General features: G+C 36.8%; 1 protein-coding gene and 1 non-coding gene across 2 annotated transcripts; one reads left to right on the top strand and one right to left on the bottom strand.

Annotated features, from left to right (window-relative positions):
- The first annotated feature begins 1,300 nt into the window (after positions 1-1,300).
- LOC145784581 (BTB/POZ domain-containing protein 7-like) lies at positions 1,301-16,575 on the top strand. Its single transcript, XM_082596429.1, has 16 exons — positions 1,301-1,407; positions 1,805-1,934; positions 4,510-4,716; positions 5,326-5,652; positions 6,766-6,851; positions 7,418-7,552; positions 8,176-8,266; positions 8,618-8,734; positions 10,020-10,158; positions 11,422-11,555; positions 11,946-12,096; positions 12,558-12,733; positions 13,562-13,741; positions 14,014-14,278; positions 14,620-14,803; positions 15,296-16,575. The coding sequence occupies exons 1-16, from the start codon at positions 1,301-1,303 to the stop codon at positions 16,329-16,331; spliced, it is 3,465 nt and encodes a 1,154-aa protein (XP_082452555.1). The 3' UTR covers positions 16,332-16,575.
- A 494-nt stretch (positions 16,576-17,069) lies between these two features.
- Positions 17,070-17,196, bottom strand: LOC145784935 (U6atac minor spliceosomal RNA). Its single transcript, XR_014291096.1, has one exon. It is a non-coding gene; the product is annotated as a U6atac minor spliceosomal RNA (small nuclear RNA).
- Positions 17,197-21,875: the final 4,679 nt, after the last annotated feature.

Genomic DNA, 21,875 nt, shown 5'->3' with positions numbered 1-21,875 from the left:
TTTTCTCCATATCACCCTGACCCTTGCATCGTCCTCCTTCAGTCCGACTTTTTTAAATTCATCCTTCACTTGTTGTTTCCACGTTCTTCTTGGACGACCGCGTTTCCTCTTCCCATCCACCTTTAGATCTAGTGCCTTTCTAAGAAAACTTCCTTCCTCCCTCCTTATCACATGTCAATACCATCTTACTCCATTTGCCCTTGCCAGTTGGTCTATGGTCTTTCTCATCTCCAGCATATCCAACAATTCTTCAGTCCTTTTTTCCCTTCTCGTTTTCACCTCACACATTGCTCTCACCATTGACCTTTCCGTTCTTCTCAGGATTGCCAAGTTTGAATTTTTGAATTGGCCAATCCGAAACACAACCACTTAGTTTTGATCCAATCTTTCCTTGGAAAGTATTATGTGTTGTCCCATCTATAGCTACAAGCACATGTCGCAATGGCAGTTCATTGCAGTGTAGAAGGCATATCAGTATCACCCACTGCAATGGATGTTCTACCTTCTCTTCCAATGCTCTGATTAAGCCATTGTATGATCTGGTCATTGCTGCCGTGCCATCAGTTCCTACAACTACAAGTTTGTCGCCCAGTTCAGTGTACTTTATGGCATCATTGACGGTATTTGCAGTTGTTCTTCCTTTCCCATCCTCAGGTGTGACATGGGTCAAATAATACTCGCCTGGTACTCCAACAATGACATAGTGCTCTTCCAGGATTGATTGTGATTGTGAATGGATTTTGAAATATAGTCTATTATGTTGTTCCTCTATGTAATAGATTCTAAAATGGACGATTCCACAATGCACACAGTACATACTTATTATGGTTGAGAGCGTAATGATAAAATATCAGTTTTTTTCATTTAAATCATTTTCTGTTGCATTTATGGTTAAAATTGCTTTTAGAGCAGATAGAAACATGTTCTGAATCTTTTAAGACCAATTTCAAGTTTCTAGCATGTACGGTTGTAAAGTTATGCGGATTTCATGAAATTTAACCTCGTCGCGACCCCTAGGGTCGGGTGGCACGGCCAATTAAAAGTGCCACACCCTAAAATCAATTTTAATGGTGATTTTGGGTCAAATGACAAGTTTTTAGAACCCCTCTTTTTTAATTTGAGAGAAAAAAAATTTTTCACTCCACCCTATTCTGTAACCTCAGTGTATGATATTGTTTGTTGTCGCAACTGGTGCAAAATAAAACAAAATTATTATTATGCACCTAGAATTTTTGGACTACATGTATGCTTTACTACATCTTTGCCTCTAAAACATTGCATTACTCGTACTGTATTTGATATGACTGGACCTACCAAGAAACATCACACTGTCCATCATGAGAGGAAAACAAAATCTGGACTATCAAGTTTAAAGAAGAAGTTAAGTTTTCCAAGGATTTATAAAAGGTATCATATGAAAATGACAACTATGTAGCCTTTTGTGCTCCGTTCTAGTATTGATATTACATATATATATTTTTATGTGTTGTGTTTAGTGTTGTATTTTTACCACTGTTGTTCCATGAATACTTCATTCTGAAATTGCTGCACCGCGACCACCGACCATATTGTACTTTAAACATACTGTGCCTGAAAATATTATATATATATGTTATTTGCTCTTAAGATTATCATGCTATGTGAAATGTCAGTGTGGCAAGAAAACAAAACAATGTTTTTGATTTTAGTGATTCATTTGATTAACATTGCAACAATTGTCATAAAAATAAATAATCCTGATTAATGATTATGATAATGACTTTAAAGATGCTTGTAGCAGGTGACATATGTATTTTACTATTAGGCTTGCATCAAAGCTTTCGATTCATGGAAGACATATTCGCTCATTAACAAGCACATGGACTGCCAGTGATTTGCGATGTATGGTTGCACAATATGAACTTACTGCAATGCTTAAAGAACTCTCAGATGCAGTATGATATTTCTATTTTTTATAGCTTGTTATCTTTCAGTGATGAAACTTTGTTATAATGTGATTGCTGAGATGCAGAAAACATTATCGCAAGAAGAGGAGGTGCATAGTTTTCATTAAGTAACCAATTTTATGGATAGCATCACTGGAAAAATACATTAAGTAACAAAAGTTCAATACACAACACATATATATGTATCTTTTTTATAATTGTACCGTTTCATATACGTGTACCATACCATTATTATTCATTGTGTTTTAAAACACTATTAATAATAGCCTACACTATTTAACAAGCCTTAAAGCAGCCGGCTGCCATGGCCGCTAAGTAGTGCTTGAATGACCGGTGGTGCTACCTCTTCAGTCGGCCAAGATTGGCCGCCGGTTTCTTCTAGCCATTTATTTAGTTTCGCAATGATCGTGGATTGAATGTCGATAATATGTAGTACCGTATCAAAGAGTGACGCAAAATTAGGTCAGCGCGTCATAATCACCACTGTTGTATTGCACGGGAACATTTGCTATTGTATAAATCAAATATAGTTATTACTATCTGAAGCCTTTACAAATTGTTTCACCTAACGGATCATCAGAAGGTCTGAAAAAACATGTAAACAGTAAAGAATCGATAATTCTGAAAAGATATTAAATATTACAACTGTAATTTAATCTGCCAAATAAATCTCTAAACCTGTTATTACAACTGTAATTTAATCTGCAAAAAAAACCTCTAAACCTGAATTCCTGAAAAGATATTAAATATTATAACCGTAATCCAATCTGCAGAAAAAAAACTCCAGAATTACTAAGGACAGCCTCCTAATATATATATATAATATAATATAAGGTTATAATATTTAATATCTTTTCAGGAATTCAGGTTTAGAGGTTTTTTTTGCAGATTAAATTACAGTTGTAATAACAGGTTTAGAGATTTTTTTGGCAGATTAAATTACAGTTGTAATATTTAATATCTTTTCAGAATTATCGATTCTTTACTGTTTGCATGTTTTTTCAGACCTTCTGATGATCCGTTAGGTGAAACAATTTGTAAAGGCTTCAGATAGTAATAACTATATTTGATTTAATTCGCTCTGCTTTGCCTTTTTACTTGGCATTGAGCACTTTTTGTAGTATTAATAGTTTTCATTGTTTTGCTATTGTATATATGGAATATATCCAGCTGCGATCATCAGCGCTGTAACTGTAAGTCTTGTTTGCAATTCCCGATGTTTATTTTAACAAAGTGTTAATCTGAGGTGCTAATTTACATCGGCTGGCAATATTATCGTTTTTATATCAATTCAATGTTGCCGGACATTGAATCGTTGTTAAAAAGGAGAACTAAGTTAATTGACATCCGAGGGGAAAACATGTGTCTTCATAGTTGAGAAATGTTCCTGCTGTGTGTTAGTGACTTCACATGCTCAATGGTGACATTATATTAAACGGAATAAATGGTCAGGTTTTATGAAAGGCGGTATGCAGTTGAAACAATTTACTGAGCTGAGAGCAGTTGAAACAATTTAGTATCGTCAGATGGTCCCGCAATAGCGGATTACAATCGCGATAAAGCAGTTATTGCGTGGTAGGCCTACAACGATTCTATTGCAGGACGTTGCTCAGACTTCAACAACGCTAAGTGATCATTTTTGCATTTTGGCAAGTTTAATTCTGTTTACTTGTGGTATCGTTATTTGTATTTTGACCTCCAAGCACGCAGATTTGGCCGCCGAGAAAGAGCTCTCGGTAGGCCACGATGGCTGCCGAAAAAAAACACAAGTTTTAAGGCCTGATTTAAGACAGGCATGTTTCTTGTTTTCAACAAAATTTAAAATGCCCTTGTCAATTAAAATGCCCCAAAATTAAAGAATGCTATTTGCGTTTACCTCTTGTATTTTACACAATCTATGGCTACCGGTACCCTAGGTGATTGGTCTGTAGGGCAGGTTGTTTGTCAACAACTGAATAAAAATACCTAAAACTTTAAGAGTAGCCTACTGTCCACACCATCAAAACAAACATGCTGCAAACCATGCTTGAGAAGCAACAAATGTTTGCACTGCAGCACATACAAGTTTTAAGTCTGCAATTGCAAGTATTCTAATAATTTTTGATAAATTTTCCCACTCTTAAATTCACGCTAGAGGAAGGCGATCACAACAAAGTTTCATTGTAAATTGATTGAAACTTAATGAATGCTTGAAATCATATTGTGATGGAAAGCTTTAATGAATATGTTCTATATGCAGATAATAAACATTTCCTAGTATGCCATATTTATTTTAGTATTTTGTAGTATATAATTCATTTTTATTAAAGGAATGTTGAGTTGGTAACTTAAACATACAGTGTATTTATGTGAACATGTTTGATAGGCTATCCTGTTATTTACCTTGTTTTGGAGGGATTCTGACTGCTGAATCAGGATTTGACTGGTGGTTTGCTCCGCAATTGTTGAAATGCAATCTTACCCTATTTTTCATTTCCTTTTTGCTACGTTTACTCCATTTCAATTTACTGTGCTTTACCTTCTTTTTTTTATGTGTGCTTGATTTATATTTTTTTTTAATCAGGCGGACTTGGCTCGTCCCAATGGATCCACTGTATCAGAAGATCTCCTTAAAATACAGAAAGAAAAATACTTATGTGATTTGCATGTGTGTCATGGGATTGAAAAAAGAACCAGTTTATCAAAGGTTTATAGACCTAATGTGAAAGTGCATTCCGTGCTGTTTTCAAAACGAACTTGCATACTACTTTCCCCAGTAAAGACAATAATGGTAGGTATTAAAGTGGCTGTGTCATTTTATTTTGTTTGTATTTTAAACATTTCAAATGCTATGTTTAGAATTGTAAATATCTAACATGGCATGAAGTTTCTTACAATAATAGGTAATTTATAAGTAGTATGGAAAGCTGGTCAGTGGTCACCCTGGTGTTCATTACTACTACTTGCTATATTCAGTGACAAGCATTAAAAAACGTAACATTACACATGCAATCATGCAGCATGTGCAAACGTGCACAACTGCACATGTATGCAACTATGCATTATTGAAATTTACTTATTAAAACGTGGTATGAAGATCACTAATGTTTCATTGCAACATCCTGCTTCACCTTTGCTGTATAAATGTAACAAGTGAAAGATTTCGTGCAGTTTTGTATATTTTCTCATATTATTATACTGTAGTAATTTTTCTCAGTTTGGGGATGAATAGAATTTCTGTGGATATAGTCCATCATATAACCTTGCGGTACTACATTAATATTAATATTGCAATATCAATAATTGAATTTAATAAATATTATACAGTAGATGCAAACGTATCTTCGTAACCTGTTCAAGTATTTATGAGACTGTTAATAAATATATTTTGTTGTGACAGAGCAACCTCTCCGACCCACGATGCAAAGTTGACACAGACGACTTAGTGGAATTATCGTCAGAACCTTACGGTGTACTGGAGAACTTACCGGTTCATTTTTCATTTTTTTACGACAAAGCTGCCCACCAATTGACTTTCTTCGCAAAAGAATCACTGCCGGAATTTTTTTTGGACAATTTCTTATGCCACATTTATGGCGAAAAGCCTTTAATCATTCAGAACTTTGATGTTCCACATGCAGAACAAAGCCTTCTTTTGACATCACATACTGATGAGATAATTAAAGACAATGGAAAATCTGAAAACAAATCGACTGACCAGTTGGATGTGAGTGACTGTATATCTTTCAGTATTTTTTTTATCCCGATATCATCTACTTATCAGAGGTGTACAATTCCAAGGTTTTTAGAATCTTAATGCGATCTGACATTTGCCTTTGGAGATCGGGATCCGAAACAGACCCGAATTAACTTTACTTTTGAAAATTCATTAAAAACTATTTCACTACATGACAAGTTGACATTTTAATATTTTTGCTAAAAAATGTTTGCAAAAAATTTGAGGCATGGCATTTGCAAGGCAAAGACATGACATGTATATTATAATGCGCTTTACGCAGAGTAACACCAGAAATGGCTTATGACGACACACACAAACGCCATAGTTCAAAACTTTCTCTGGGTTTTCAAAATGTTGACAGGAGTTTATTCAAAATTTAATAAGAAATATCTTGAAAATTTAGGATCCCGATCCGTTAAAAAACAGTAAGGTCCGCATCCTGTTTCTATACACCTCTGCTACGTATACTGTAAGCAAATAAAAATATAATATTACTATAAACAAATAACCGTATTGGTTAGTTCATTTCAGCATAGCCCTAAGAAGGGCCGCCGTCATTTCTCTCTAGAGTATTGTAGCTTAATTTGCAAACATGAGAGAAATCAAGGGCTATAGTCGAAGGGGCGCCACTCTGCACACGACGGCGTGCTTTTAAGTGTCTTTCCAAAGACGCAGCCACATGCTCTTGAGCGGTGTCGAATCGGCGCCCTTTCGAACGCCGAACTATGGCTCTCACCACTCGGCTATGTAGCCACATTGGTTGGAGAGTACAGTAATACTTCCTTGGGCTCGACAACAAATACTTTTAATGATGCGTTACAAGTTACAATTGTTAAATTAATTATTGCTCAAATATACCTATAATAACCTTTAAACAATAAATATTATACTATTAATACTACAAAAAGTGCTCAATGCCAAGCAAAAAGCCAAGCAGAGCGAATTGCATCAAATATAGTTATTACTCTCTAAAATCTCTACAGCCTGTTTCACTTTAAAAGGGCTATCATCAAAAGGTCCTGAAAATTATGCAAAAGCAATAAATCGGTAATACTTGAAAAGATATTAATAACCTTTATATATATTTTTGCATCAATGTAGGTTTTAAGTCACACTGCAAATGACAAGAAGAATGGCAAGCCACCAACCAGTCAACCCGCTTTTAATAATTTCAACGTTGATAAGGGGTATGTAATCTATTGCTAGGAGAAAATCGCTACTGATTGCTTTATCTGTTATCATAATCTAAAAATAACATTGACTTTTGTGCTATCATAGCTGCTCACTTAGAAAGCGTGCTGACAATTGACTGGCTGTCTTTACTTTTGCCGATAGCATTGAAAGGAAGTTTGGTTTGATAGACAAAGACCTTTTGACAATATGAACTTATTTAAAGTCAGCTTATTTAATCTTTTTGAATCGTACAAAGTACTTGGAAAACAATAGTTTGTCGTTGTATACTTATTTCCGTTTCATCTAACCACATCATGAAATGTTTTCAAGTTATGTTTTTTCACACATATAGGAAGTGTCACTTTTGATTTTTTTCATTCACGGACACTGACCAAGCATTCACTGTGTTTTGTGTGAACACTTTATAGTGCAGTTTATCATTGTGTATTGCTCAGTTTATAAAAAAAATTCTGTTTGCCTTCTGCTTTGCCTGACGTCAAGTGATTATGTGCCAGTTAGTTTGACAGAAGCAAATTTTTGCTTAGTCATTATAATAAATTAACGCGCGTTTCTTTTGCAGTAATATTGAAAATAAATTTGTCGAAGAATTTCGAAACGACATGAAGGATTTGCTTTTATCTGCCAACGTCACTGGAGATGTTAAGTTGGTATTTGCCGTTTCCTCTTTGTTGTCTGTTGTTTCTTCCCATCTCAGGTGAGAAGATGCAAATCATTTCTGGTGAAATGAGTAGGCCTATTTCATCGCCATGTTTTCAATGCGTAGCACGGTCATTTTGTGTCGACCCGCGATTCCTTATTTTGTTTTCGTTTAGAAATAATTTTCTTACTGAAGAGTTTTGTTTCGAATTTCAAGCTACCTTGTTTTGTTATACTTCCGAAACGCACCAGAATCTCGAAATGCATAAAGCATTCACACTTCGAACTGATTTTGTAGCTTTCTCTTTAAAAGTTTAATAATAATCAGCATCGCAAAATGAGACAATACAGATTATGCTTATCCAGTATAACGGCACTGGAGCTATCGCTGTGCAGAAGTTATCAGGGTTGCCAAATCATTTACTTAACAGTTGATTGATGTACTTCAACTGTGCCGAAACGTCAAATGAAGATTGAAACTGTTAGACATGAGTGTAAAATTACAATTAATTAAATGTCTCGTACCGTATTCTGACAAATTTACCACTTCATTACCTCCAACCATCATCAGGAGGAAGGAACTTGATGATGATGAACGTAAACAAAGTTTTTGTTTCTATTTTGGTAGAAATTGTTCAATTGCTTTTAATCAAACGTTAAGTTTTTTTGTTGTTTTTTTAGATCACGTCAGCCAGGGCTATGCTGCCATTGTCACAGTTTTGTTGTTGCTGCCAGGTCCAAGTTTTTTCGAAACGTCATTCAACGGCTCAAAGTAGGTCGATGAAATTTCGTTTACTTGACTTGGACAAATGACACAGACTCAAAATACATTTTGTCTTAACCTCAAACACTTAAATTTCTATGTAGTTTATGTAAAAAGTGATTTTTATGCTTTGTTTGTTCATAATTCATGGGGAAAAAACAAGCAAAAACCTCCATGTCTAAATCCAAACCTCATTGCACTTACTAAATGCTGAAGAAATGAGTGCATGCGATCGGCATAGTTTGCCTTGCAACATAGGCAAGCTTGTTTCCCCCAATCCCCCCTTGTATGGATTCTTCACATCGCCAAGAAGCTGTCAGTTCTTCATGAGTCGATATAATCCTAATAATCCAATGACAGGAACGAGGAGATTCAACTGCCGACAAATCGTCACCTTTCATGACCATCGAACTCGACTGGAAGGTCTTTTCTCCAAGATATTTTTCCGTTGTCTTGTACGCTATGTACACAGATGAGGTAAGGTTTGGAAGACGTCAGGTAGTGTTGCCATAAATTGAAAAGTTATGAAAAAATTGCAGGTCAATAAACTTACACTATACATGGCCACCTGGAGATGCGGCCTGGTTTGTCACATTTTGCAGATTTTGATTACAGCTACTGCTAGTGTTTGACTGACATTTTCTGAAATTTTTTTACTTTTTGTTGTCTCCTAATGATATAAAAGCTTTTTGTTGTCTTGGGGAAGAAGTAGAAAATGAGAAAAAGTAAGTTGAAAAAAGCTGAATCAGACTGTTATTAAAAAATTAATGGGCTGACTAAAATCTTCGAAATCAAATTTTCTTTGTTTTTCAACATCTGATGATGTTAAAACCAATTGTGTCATCTGGGGAAAACTGTAAAGAAAGCGTAAAAATATAATTTTCAGAAAAAATTATTTAAACATTTGCCCAAAGTTAGAAAAATCTGGCAATTTCTGCAAAATGTGGCAAATCAGGCCGTATCTTTAGGTAGCCGTGCACTATATAAATATGTTTACAAAAACAGCAAAAAGCAACAGAAAAATGTTCGCATTAACCTAACTTCATCATTAACACCAAAGTGTTGAAGATACGTACAGTGATGTTTTCTACCAGCAGATGTAAGCTACAATAAGTAACTAACTTACTACGTAGAATCGTAGATATGTGACATGTAATATTATATTAAGATGTTTCATGAAAATTAATAACTAGTACAAGTTACATATTATTATGTATAACTTTTTTGGCCATAGTAAAATAAGTTAGATTTTTTCTGTTACCATTTTATCTGAAACTTGCGCTTTTCTGGTGACTTCTTGATTTATCATTCTGTTCCCAATGATGGCCATTTTTTAATTCTATGTGCCGATGCTAGCAACTTGAATTTTGCTTGCGAAATGCTTCTTATTAATCCACACCCGGCGTTGCCGCTCAATTTCTACAAATCCAGACACTTCGCTCTAATGTCACTTGTGGCACGGATAACATTTCCAGCGTCCCAGTTATGGCTCATGGTCTGCCACTCTGGCATCGTGATAATCATTTCCTCTTGTTGTAATATCTTATGACGTATGCTTCGCGTTGCCACCAAAAATGTAATAAGGGTTTTTAGCGCCTCTTGACGTACTGTAGTTACCCACACAGCAAGTCAACCGGTTTTTACATTGATTCAACGTCTGCGGACGTATATAAATTGTAAAATATTCCATGGTGACATTTTATAAATGAATATACATTATACAAAGCGTGATTGATCCTTATTTAATCTAAAATCTTTCCAGGTCGACCTTCAACGAATCACAAAGAGTGTGCCATTGATATCGCACAGGGTGGCTATGGAATCCCTCTCGGCCGAAGTGAGAGATCTCATGGAACTTTTATGCATTGGACATTTTCTTGACTTCTCAAGTTTGATCCAAGGTAAAGTTTGTGATGTATTTATTACTTTTCTACACCAACAACCTACAGCCATCAAAATTTACCAGTAACCTTGCCGTATTACGTTACGTACAAATTTTACCAATAGCTACGAAGGCTCTCGGTTATTTCTATCACTCAAAAGCTTTGCTTGGCGTTTGCGAAAGCTCAAATTTTGTTTACGACTCGTTTGGTGCATAGGATGGCGCAAAGGAAGCGCAAGTTAATAGCATCGTGTCATTGCTGCATCTGGTGATTAGGAAACTTTGCCAAGTCTTATTGAAACACTCAAGTGGCAACCACTTTCTTGCAATAATTATGTGTAGTACTTTCTGTTGGAAACCATCAAATGAAAGATGCTTGTTTACTGTGATTGATATCTGTTCTGGGTTGATGGGAGCCGCAAACAAAGTGCGCAGTAGCAATTACGCCTAGTCGCTGAATCTCTAAATCAACAATCACACCCTATTTGCATTTAATTCAAACCACTAAATTCCTTCAATTTGGGCGCGTCTTCTATTTGCACATTGCATTAACAAACATTTTTGGTGCTTTTCCCAACCAGCAGTCTCACGTTTTAGAGGTACAGGGGCTAAAAGTTTGCTGCTTGTTTCTACCCATCAATCAAAATTTTACGTTTTTGCATTGTTTTAACATCGCCGTACTTAAAGCTTTGCTTGCTGGGTAGTATAACTTGGCCTAGCAAATGAGGAATTTTTTTGTTTGGTACTGATAAATACTGGGATGGCACAGCGGATAAGGCGCTCGCTTTCTAATCATGCAATCCTGGTTCGACTCCCGTCTTAAACTGATTCTTGAAAAACACCGCTCACCTTTACCCAGGGTGTAATAAATCGGAATGGCCCGTTTCGGTGAGTCCGATTCGGTGAGTCCGATCCCTTAACGGGGGATTTTTTCAATTTTTTTTTTTAATTGTCGGGTACCGTAGCCCAATTATCATTGCCGTTTTAGGGTTAGGGGTTTGGGGTTAGGGTTAAAGGTTAGGAACTCACCGAATCGGACTCACCGAATCGGACTCACCGAATAGTAGCAGACCCTAATAAATTGGGTGGGCGTAGTTTCTGAAGGAAAGGCGGCCGAGAGAAAGGAACTGGCCATCCTGCTTAGTATAATGAGAACCTTATCTTTTCATCCCTCGGTTCTTGTATCAAGTATGGGACTCACCTTTACCTTTTACTGATAAATACCAGCATGTAACGTTTGATGGTGATTAGATCATTATTTATGCAATTGCAACGTTGATAGGCTGTGAAAACGCTCTCATCGACAAATTGAACGTGTCCAACTTCATCGAGATGCTCCAATGGTCGTCACAACCTCATGGGTCGCAGTGGCTTCGTCGCCAGATCATTCGCTATGCAAGGGAGAACTTTCTTCAGGTTTGACATCATCCCAGACCGCAAGTGAAGTCAACCGATTTTCACATCGATTTAACGTCTGAAAACGTTCAATCGATGTACAAAATGGTTGATTTGTGCCTTACGCAGACTGCCATAACTTAATATAAACATAGCATTGATTGCAGTAATTTCGAATTCTGTACGTTGTCGCATTGAAGTAACGCTGAAAAAATGGAGTGAGACTATTCAGCAGGCATCTATGTTATTTTGAAGAAGGCAGCACGTTTTTAAAATTTTTCTTGAAAAATAACTCTAACGGTTTTAGTCCAATAGTAGGCTATTTCAAACGCATTGAATAAGTTTCACTTTGACGTGCTACTAATATCTGTCATCTTGTATGTCGTCGACTTTAAAATCCGCTCATTTCAGCTATTGGCTCATGCCGTCTTGTTTTCTCTTACGTCATCGGAATTGGCTGAAATCATCCAATCAGACTTTGTGAACGCATCCGAACTTGAAATTTTGCGAGCAGTTCTCAAATGGGGAGAGCATGAATTGTTGAGAAAAATAGAGCTGAGAGGTAATAGAGGAGGATTGGTTATGATCTTCGCTTGTTACTAACGATTTTTGCAAAGCAGTTTCTTTTATATGTCGAATAACTACTATGTATTGTAATTTTCTTAAGAGTTTGTTGAAATAGTTTTTTTTTTGTGAAATCATTTTGTCCCGTTCGCCCCGATAGCTCAGTTGGTGAGTTTGTGAACAAAAAAGCATCAAGATCAAGCGGCGCTGGTTCGACTCTCAGGGTGTGCGCTTGATGACGCACTCTAAAGACTGTTCTCCATTCAGCGGCACTTAATGGATGGAATAATTTCCCGGCAACAACACTTCAACAATCGGAAACTTCAATTTGTCAGTCTCGGTAACTGGCCCTTTGTCAAAAGCCTCTACAAGTATGCGAAGCTACTAGGAATGACCTATCAAGGCTTTGCCAGTCAGAGGATAAAGATTCAAAACCAACCGATTTCCCTTCTGTTGCAGAGCCGAACCTTGTACGAAGTCACGTCCTCCTCAACCAGGCGACCCGAAATTTCCGCGTTTCGTCGACTCGTCGTCGCGAGCTGCTCATGGCAGGCAACACTGAAGAGCTTCACGAAATCACAGCGGCTCTGCTGTCTCACGTTCGGCTGCGTCACGTCCTACCAGCCAATCACGAGGTTGGGTTCAATCAACATAGCAATCGTCATCATAACTTTGTTAAAATTGCTCTTCAACTCACTAAAAATTCTCGTTTTTTAATGCCAAGTGAAGATTAAGTTAAGCAACGGCCAATGGTGGAAGCTCGTTTACAATTTCAGGGGCTTTGTCCTTACCTCTGTTAAAAGTTCATCATTGTGAAAGTGTTGTTTGCTGTTTCATGTGCAACAACAGGCAAAACTTTTGTTGACCTATCTGTGGTTGGTCGAACAAACGTTGCACTTTGCACACTGGAAAAACGCTGAGTCAGAAAAATAGTAGTTGTTTTTGAAAGAATTTTACCCCAAATCTGTACTTTTCATTAATCTTTTTCCATTTTTCCAAAACCGCGTATTGACTGCAATAGGTTGTTGAGTTTGACCAAGCAGCGAAGTATATCTTCACGTCTTCAAACTTACCATAAACAAATGATCACCGGCGAAGCAATTTGCTTAATTTACAACAATAACAAATTTAAATGGTTTTTACGCAGCACTGAGTTCAGGTCAGGAAAAATTGCATCTGAAATTGTAAAACTTTTATAACTAGGTCATAGTAAATTCGTAGATAGTAAAAAGGCAATATATTGTGTGTAGTGCAAAGGCAGTGTATTGCCCAGAAACAACCACATACGTTCATTTTCATCTGTGAAAAACTTGACGTAGAATCCGCATTGTATGCAGATTGGTGTTTCATGCTGTTGAATCGTCGATAAGGTTTGATGAGGAAGTAGTGGATAGACGTTTGATGAATGCCAACTCAAGTGCTTTCGCTTGGTCCATTCTTTAAAAACTCAACATTTTTATTAGGTTCTCGCTAGCGGCATCAAGCGTGGTGTGATAAGCTGCCCGCCCGAACACTTGCTGGAGTGGCACCATCATTCAGGATCAACCAACGACAGCGAAAATGAGTTTTTCTGGTTGCGATGTCGGGCTGGGCTCGGGTTTTGCCCACCACGTCTGTTCGCACCTTACTACTCTGAAGCCAAGGTACAGAATCACCTCAATGTGGCTTCAATTCACACTGATGACAGCAGTACACAGTTTTTCTAACAAACTAAGGGTAGATGTAATGACATAGGTTGTTAGGAACACTTTTTTCACTTCATAATAAATTAATTTTCGCTTTTAGCAACATGATCGTTGTTTATTTCACAAGTGTGGATTCACATTTTTTCACTCAATTAGACAGAGTGCAATCATAAATTATGCACATAACTCTTTGTGCCAGGTTTTAACTGTTATTGTTACTTTTTGTGCAGGCGATATTGGAAGAGCGCTTATCTCAAGAATCCACTGGAAATGTTAACTTGAAGTCCGTGAAGCGATCACTGCAGACGACAATATCCGAAGCCAGTGTCGTCCCATCGACTGTCCCTGATGCCTTGTACATGGTCAACCAGATCCACCGTCCTTCCCAGATCTCCTCCACCCGCGCCCCATCGTGTGACCTTTGCCGTCTCTCATCCATCGGAGTTACTTCTCTTGCCACTCGCAGGCTGAAGTACATCGACAATCGCTATCCAGGTAATATGACAACATTTTGCTCCTTCATCATCAAAACAACTTCAACAATGAAATCGATGGTCATTGCGTTTATTATGACGGATCACTTTTTTAATTACTTCCCGACCATTAATTTTCAAATTTTCTTACCCGTTAATTGCTGAATTGGTTGCCATAATTTACTTTTCTCCTCTTCGAAACACTAATTTTTTTTTTGTAAAATGTGTGTGCTTAAATTCTGTTCCAAGTGATTAGTTTGTTTTGATTTAGACTCTAACAAAACTCCGCAATAATCTACTTTCAAGATATCAACATTATGCTTGGATTTCTTTTTTTCTTTATCCTGCTTTACATCTGCACAGTGCCAACCGCCGCATGGGCGAGCAAGTTACTTGCAAGAGAGCGACAACTGCGTCACACTGCGTGGATCCGCAGGATATTGAACTCCTGTCATTCTACGTCAATAACTGTTCCTCACTGCTGCTGCATTTCGAAACGAAATTCTATGACTGAAATTGAAGGGAACATTCAGACTGGACTTCTGTGGTAAGATATATTTGGATTCTTCAATCTTCATAGAACGTCCTTATTTTAAAGCTAATGTCTTCACATGACCCTTTTCTATGTTGTGGTCTAATTGCTACTAAGTATGATCAATGTATTTACAATTTGAAGAGTATTTTACGTGTGGGCTATTCTAGATTTTTTTAAAAAGGGTTTCATTAAAAAAGTTTTTAAATATTTTTACTTTAATTATATGCACTCCATTCCTTTGTTCTCTGTTTACTTTGCTTCAAACAAACTTGATCTTCATCACGGTCGACCAGTCGTCTGCAGCGACTTCTCCACTTCTCTCTTCAATTTTTAAGTTTGTTTTTGTCCGATTATTCTTCATTTTGTCTTCCCATGTCTTCTTTGGTCTGTTCTCACTTTTTCCATCATTATCTTATTCCAAGCTCGCTTTGTTAAATCATTTTTATCATCATGCAAGTTGAGCACATTTGGTCAAAACTTTTACGGTCGATTTTCTTGTTGCAGCAATCTCTGCCGAGCAGAAGGCTACATTCGGCTGCTTGTAGTTCGTGAGCACAACTTGCCAGACGTTTCTTCAGATGTTCTCAAACGACCTCATCTTTATTACGATCCCGATGAGCTGTGCGCGCTGCCCTCTGTCGACACGAAATCAAATCAAGTCCTAGTGAAAACGACTACGAGCAACCCTTTGATCGCAGCTGCTCCAAAGCGCCTACAAAAACTGTTTCATAAAAAAGCGTCCACTGTAAGCAAACAGTTGGCTTCTGTTCCGGACGTGAAGCCAACTTGGCAGTCAGTAAACAGCAGCAGCAGTGATCTGTCCTTAAGCGACGACAGCGGCACCGAGTGGCCTTTTCCATACAGAGATTTGCACGTTAGAGACCGCAATCAACCCGGAAGCTCGTTTTGGGGAAGTGACTCTTCCATTCAGACCCCGACCCGTCACTGTGTTGTGCCTGACGTAGCCGCGTCTGCTGACTCGACTCTGAAACGATTTCACTCGCGATTAAGCTGCAGCAGCAGCGATTCCTGTGGCTCGGTACCCTGCCGACTTGTTGCCGAGTCCCGGCCGCGCGATCCAGATCAGAACCTTCCCGAAGGTGATTTCACAGTGTCTGAAAACAAATCGAACCTTACGTCAGGGACTTTTGCAAGAAGACCACGTGGCTCTTCATACGCTCATTACTTAAGTATGCGAAGACCGAAACGCAAAACTAACAATACAGTTGCGACCGATTCTCATTCTTCTACCACCGACGCCACATCATCCACAGTGCAAAATGACTCCGCTGCTTCACGAAGAACTTCCAGCATGAGCAATTCGTTTCCAAACCTTGTCCTCGAAGGATTGCACTCACAAAGTTCATCGGCTGCTCCTATTCAGCCTCCAGACATATGTATCAAAGGCTCTTGTCAGCAGAACGACTGCAACTCCACAAATTCCCTTGAATCCCATAATAATGGCTCTGCCACAGCGCATTCTGATTCACCTCCATCAACCACCGACACTTTTTTAAACGATAAACATTCGTCATTATGATAGTGTTTTTCTTTTTGTAAAGGTGCTCAGTAGTTTTTTCTTGTTTTATTAATGTTTGACTGACTTTTAATTAAATATATTTATTTTTGATATTTCTGGCCTAACCTACTGGGTTACGCACTATTTTTTAGCACGAGCTAACACCGGTGATTTAGATTTTGCAACTCTAAAAACCATGTTCCATTTTTCTTAAGCACGATCAGTTCCCTGTTTTTTGCGTGCAAATTATGAATATATTTTGGTCAAAACGCGTGGTAATGTGATTGTTTTTTCATTTGAAAAGTTATCGTTTCTTCGAGACTTCGAGCTTATTTGAAGAAGACCTTGAGAAATATGGCTGAATTTTAGCATGGATTTCGGTCCTAAATTGGTGAGCTGCAAACAAGTCATGCCATGGATAGAAATTTCCACATAGGCTACCATATTTTCTATGAATCCAAAACCATGCATTTACTGCCAAATCACTGCACTAAAAATATAGCCAACGATGACGAAACTGTCACATGAAGCTTCCGAAGAGGATTTCTGAATTCAAAGACAAATCCATCATTTTTGCATTGATTCAAAGTCTGCAAATCTTAATTTAATGAAGAAATGGCGGGCTTTGTTGCATAATCTTATATAATCAAACTATTTCCATTATTATCAATTATTACAAACCGCGTTAAAAGAACCACGTTTAAAGAACGTCATGAAACGTCTATACAATACAAGATTTCTTTGATAGCCTGGTTTCCGACGAAAACATGGATAGATGCCACAAAGTGACAGTGCCTTATCCATTATGTGTATTGAAAGGCCTTTCAGCCAGTCATATCCGTCCTTATCAAGGGGAGTGCTAACCGGCTCTCCTTTTTTTCAACACGTTGTTTATTGGTCTTTATCGCTACATATACGTTTCGTGAAAAAAGTTTTTCTGTTTGTGGTAACAAAACAAGCTTTCCAATAAGTTTCAAAACTTAGTGGTGGTAGACTATCGTGAATAGGTAGGTTGTTGCACAAATAGCTTGCAACACTTCTAACGGGCAGGAGCGGATCCATGGAAGCACTTGATCACGCGCCCACCCTAAAGATCGAAGTTTTTTTACTGTTATGGCGGGTTTTGGCTAAAATTTTCTCTTTGCTCAAATCGCATATCATTAGCTTAATTTAGTATTCTCATGTGAAATCAACTTCACTAGTCTTCACAAATAACTGTAACTTTCTAAAATTTAAGAATAAAACTTTTAATTCTCAGATCTTTGAAGTTTGGCTAGCAAGTGATCTCAGTTAGTCAAAAAGTGTGCCCCAAATAAAAAAGGGGTTTGATAATTAAACAAAAGAACTCCAGAAACGTTCGAACTACGGTATGTTTAGAATAATGAAAAAAAGATGGCATGAGCAAAAGAACAGTCAGCAAATTGCTGTTACCAAAAATTTAAGAACGAGTAAAAAAAGACGTGAAAGAACTATCAGAAAGTTCATTTTGGTGCCAGTGGCGTAGCCAGGAAAAAAAATTGGGGGGGGGCCAAATATTTAATGAATTGAAGAGAACGACAAAGTGTTTGATTTGAGCCATCGCCACCTGATGCGTAGTGGCGTATTCTGGTGGGTTGAGCAAGGGAAGCAATAAAGCTGGTGAATGGTTAGCGCGTGCCGAAGGCACGCGTATTCTAGGGGGGTCCGGGGGCATGCTCCCCCGGAAAATTTTTGCAAAATTATACTCAAATAATGGATTATAGCGCTTTCTGGAAACACTTTTAAGGTAATATTTGTATGAAATTTATTAGCAGATAAACAGCTATTAACTTATTAAAGGTAGCTCTTACACACGAACAGGCAAAAACTGCGGCTAAAATTAGAGAACACCAAAAACTCACCTACACAAAAACCCAACGAAGTAAGCCCTTCTGAAATTGCTTCAACAAATTAGTAAAAAGAAACGTAGATCGCGTAAATTTGCGCGATTTACGATTTGCAAAATTTATTGGTGTCTTTCTGTGTGTCTAAAACAAGTCCTTGGGGGTGTTAATAGCCAAATCTTTTGGAAAACGTTACATGTTTCTACAAATTTTATTATATTTTCAACAAAGGGCTCAACTTTGGAATCTAAACTTTGAAAATTTGTTTTCCTGTCAAATCAGTAAAACACATGAAAACCCAATGTTGGTATGATGCTGAACTCTGTGAACTTCATAGAAAAAAAAAACTTGCATATAAAAAATATATTAGAAAATCATCTGAAATAAATAAATCCCGGTACAATGCTCTGAGAAACTTTTATGTTAGATCACTGAAACTCAAAAAGCAAAATCATTTCAAAATTACTCTGTTAAAACACAAAAATGATCTTAAAAGCACCTGGAGTGTTTTAAATCAGCTATTAGGGAAAAGCAAGTGCAATAAATGGTCCCGTCTGGTTGCTGGAGATAAAATCTTAGTTCACAACAAAGATAAAGCTGACTACTTTAATGAATATTTTTCTTCAATTGCATCAAAGCTAGTTGATAAAATCCCAAACACAACTTCACAATTTTCAGATTACTTTTCCAATCCTATTAGTAAATCAATTTTTTTACAGCCCACCACCACTCTTGAAATTAAGCAAATTCTCTCTTCCTTTCAATCCAAACTAAGTTGTGGCATTGATGAAATACCAACAAAAATTATAAAAGCTTCCCCAGACAATATACTTACTGCACTTGCACATATATTTAACCTATCCTTAACCAATGGCAAATTCATATCATCATTCAAAACATCAAAAGTAATACCTGTATTTAAAAAAGGGAAAGCAGAAGACTGCAGTAATTATCGACCAATCAGTTTATTACCATCAATTTCAAAAGTACTTGAGAAAATAATGTACAATAGAATATACAATTTTCTAGAAGGCAATAACTTCTTCTATGGTCAGCAGTTTGGTTTCAGACAAAATCACTCAACAAGTCATGCAGCATTACACCTTGTTGATAAAATTTCAAATGCAATTGAAAGAAAAGAAACAACACTAGGTATATTTTTGGACCTGTCCAAAGCATTTGATACTATCGATCACCACATTCTGCTAAACAAACTTTACTATTTTGGTATTAGGGGAATAGCCCATGACTGGTTCAGAAGTTACTTACAAAACAGATTTCAAGTTGTAGAAGTATCTCACTCAATGTCTGCTAAACGAGAAATATGTTATGGAATACCACAAGGATCGATCCTTGGACCACTATTATTTTTAATCTATGTTAATGATTTTTCGAGATGTTTAGTACACTCTGAATCTATAATGTTTGCTGACGATACCAATTTATTCTTTTGCAGTAAAAATTATGACAAACTTTTCGAAATGGCGAATGAGGAAATGACAGGAGTAACAAATTGGTTAGCAGCAAATAAGCTATCACTAAATGTAAAAAAAACAAAATACATGTTATTCAATAACACCAATAAACTTTCAAACCTCCCTTACACACTGTCTATATGCAATCAACCCATTGAACGTGTCAACACTATTAGTTTTCTGGGCATACTGTTGAGCGAAGACTTATCATGGAAACCCCACATGCTATCCTTACTGCAAAAACTTCGCAAAAACTTTGGAGTGATCTGCAAGGTTAAGTCCTACTTAAACACCAACAATCTGATTTGCCTTTACCATTCCTTAATTGAAAGCAATCTCCGGTATTGCATAAGTGTATGGAAGCATGGTCATGTAACTGTTTTAAATAAACTTCAAAACATTTGCAACAAATTTATCAAAATGATTGCAAAGCATGAATCAAATCACTCTAAATCCCATAATTTCTTCACAATTGACGAACTATACACAATAGAAACTGCAAAATTTATGTTCAAACTCAAACACAATCACTTACCCCAGTGCTTTAATTCTCTATTTCAACTTAATAACAATTTGCACTCAATATCAACCAGAAGCAACAATCACTTTTTCCTCCCCTACTTCTCCAAAAAACTGACTCAACAATCCATTCAGTTTAGTGGAGTTAAAGTGTGGAACAATCTCCCGAAAACCATCACCGAAACTGAAACCTTTTCAATATTTTGCAGTAACCTGAAAAAGCACTTGCGTTCTGAAAATCAACCTACGCTGTAACTCTTTAATTCTGACTGTGTTACTGATTGTTGCACCAAATCCTGGTATAGCATGCCTTGCCAAATGCCACTTTTGTAAATTTATCCTACAATATTACTATATTTACTACAAGCTTGCATCTAACTGTAACTACCCCCTAATTATTATAAGCTATTATGTTCGTTCAGAGAATGGATTGACTTTTTGTAAGATTATTGTTTAGGTTGGTTGGAAAAGATACTTGAAACAACTCAGACACTACTACATCCTTCATCGGCACTACCAAAGAGTCTCCACCTCTCATTAGCGATACCAAAAACACTCCATCCCTCACTGATGCTATAAAAGATGATTCAACTCTTACTGGCAATACCAAAAACACGCTGCTATATATAGGCTACCATCATGCTTCTTATGCTTTTACATGTGCAAGAAATTAATTTAAAAAACAAAGCTTTTTTAACTATTTTATCTTGATAATGAGCTGCCATATTGTGTATTTGTTCTGCAATCTATAGGCTACTTAATATCGTTGCTGCGAACACTTTATTTCTGTATAAAATCTGTAAATAATCCATGTTTTGATAGTCCATTACCTAATTACAATATGTGTGTGTTAGTTTGTTTTTGTGATGTTGTTAGGTTCAGTCGTGTTCTCATTGCTTTAAGAATTGGCGCTTCAATTGTTTCAGCAACGAGGAGGCGACTGATTCTTAACTAATTCATCTAGGCTACTTGTTTTACAGTATCAGGTTTGGTGGCCGTGCTTAACTATACTTATCGATGCAAATACCGCAATATTAGATCTTTTTATGCACGTCTTAAACCATTAAGGTTTTGCCACCTTTTCCTTTTGTTGGTTTTGTTACTGTATTTCTTTTTTACAATATCATTTCTTTTGCGTTCTGACAAAGAAAAATAAATTGAATTGAATTGAATTGAATTGAAATACAGGAATACAAACAAATGAGAGAGATATTTATTACTTCAAAGGCTTGATTGGTTTCAAAAACAGAATAATGGAAGGAAAAAAATTTTGTTTTGCCAAATTTCAATTGCGTTCATCATAACATTTTTTAGCACTGTAACATTTTGACAGAAATCCAGTCATGTTATATGATCGTCGATCGCCATGCTTTATGAAGTTTCCTTGAAATAAATTATTTTCACGCTTCAGTGAACTTGTTTCTGGTAGAAAAAATTATTCGAACTGGTCAAAGAAGTACGGTAGTTGTGCGTTGTAATATCACTGCGTGGTTGAATTCGTTAAGTCGAAAATCCAGTTTGTTTGAATTGCGAGAGTTGTTTAACACAAACAACACATCGTTTGTAAAACCATTCCAACGTACGTGTCTTAATTTGAATTTAACTGCTCTTGAATGTCTACTGATAGCTCGTTTACTGATTTTTATGAAAATTGAAGCTTTGGTCATTGTCAACCAATTTTTAGCCTATTAGAATGAATTAAGTGTAGT

Source organism: Aplidium turbinatum, chromosome 15 (genome assembly GCF_918807975.1).
Source record: "Aplidium turbinatum chromosome 15, kaAplTurb1.1, whole genome shotgun sequence".
NCBI lineage: Eukaryota > Metazoa > Chordata > Ascidiacea > Aplousobranchia > Polyclinidae > Aplidium > Aplidium turbinatum.
This window is presented reverse-complemented; position numbering and strand designations above follow the sequence as displayed.

Excerpts from the sequence above, each read along its gene's own strand:
- LOC145784581 (XM_082596429.1), top strand. The coding sequence starts at position 1,301 with ATGACTGGACCTACCAAGAAACATCACACTGTCCATCATGAGAGGAAA. Across the intron at positions 1,935-4,509 it reads TTAAAGAACTCTCAGATGCA|GCGGACTTGGCTCGTCCCAA; the intron begins GTATGATATTTC and ends TTTTTTAATCAG. Across the intron at positions 14,804-15,295 it reads ATTCAGACTGGACTTCTGTG|CAATCTCTGCCGAGCAGAAG; the intron begins GTAAGATATATT and ends TTCTTGTTGCAG.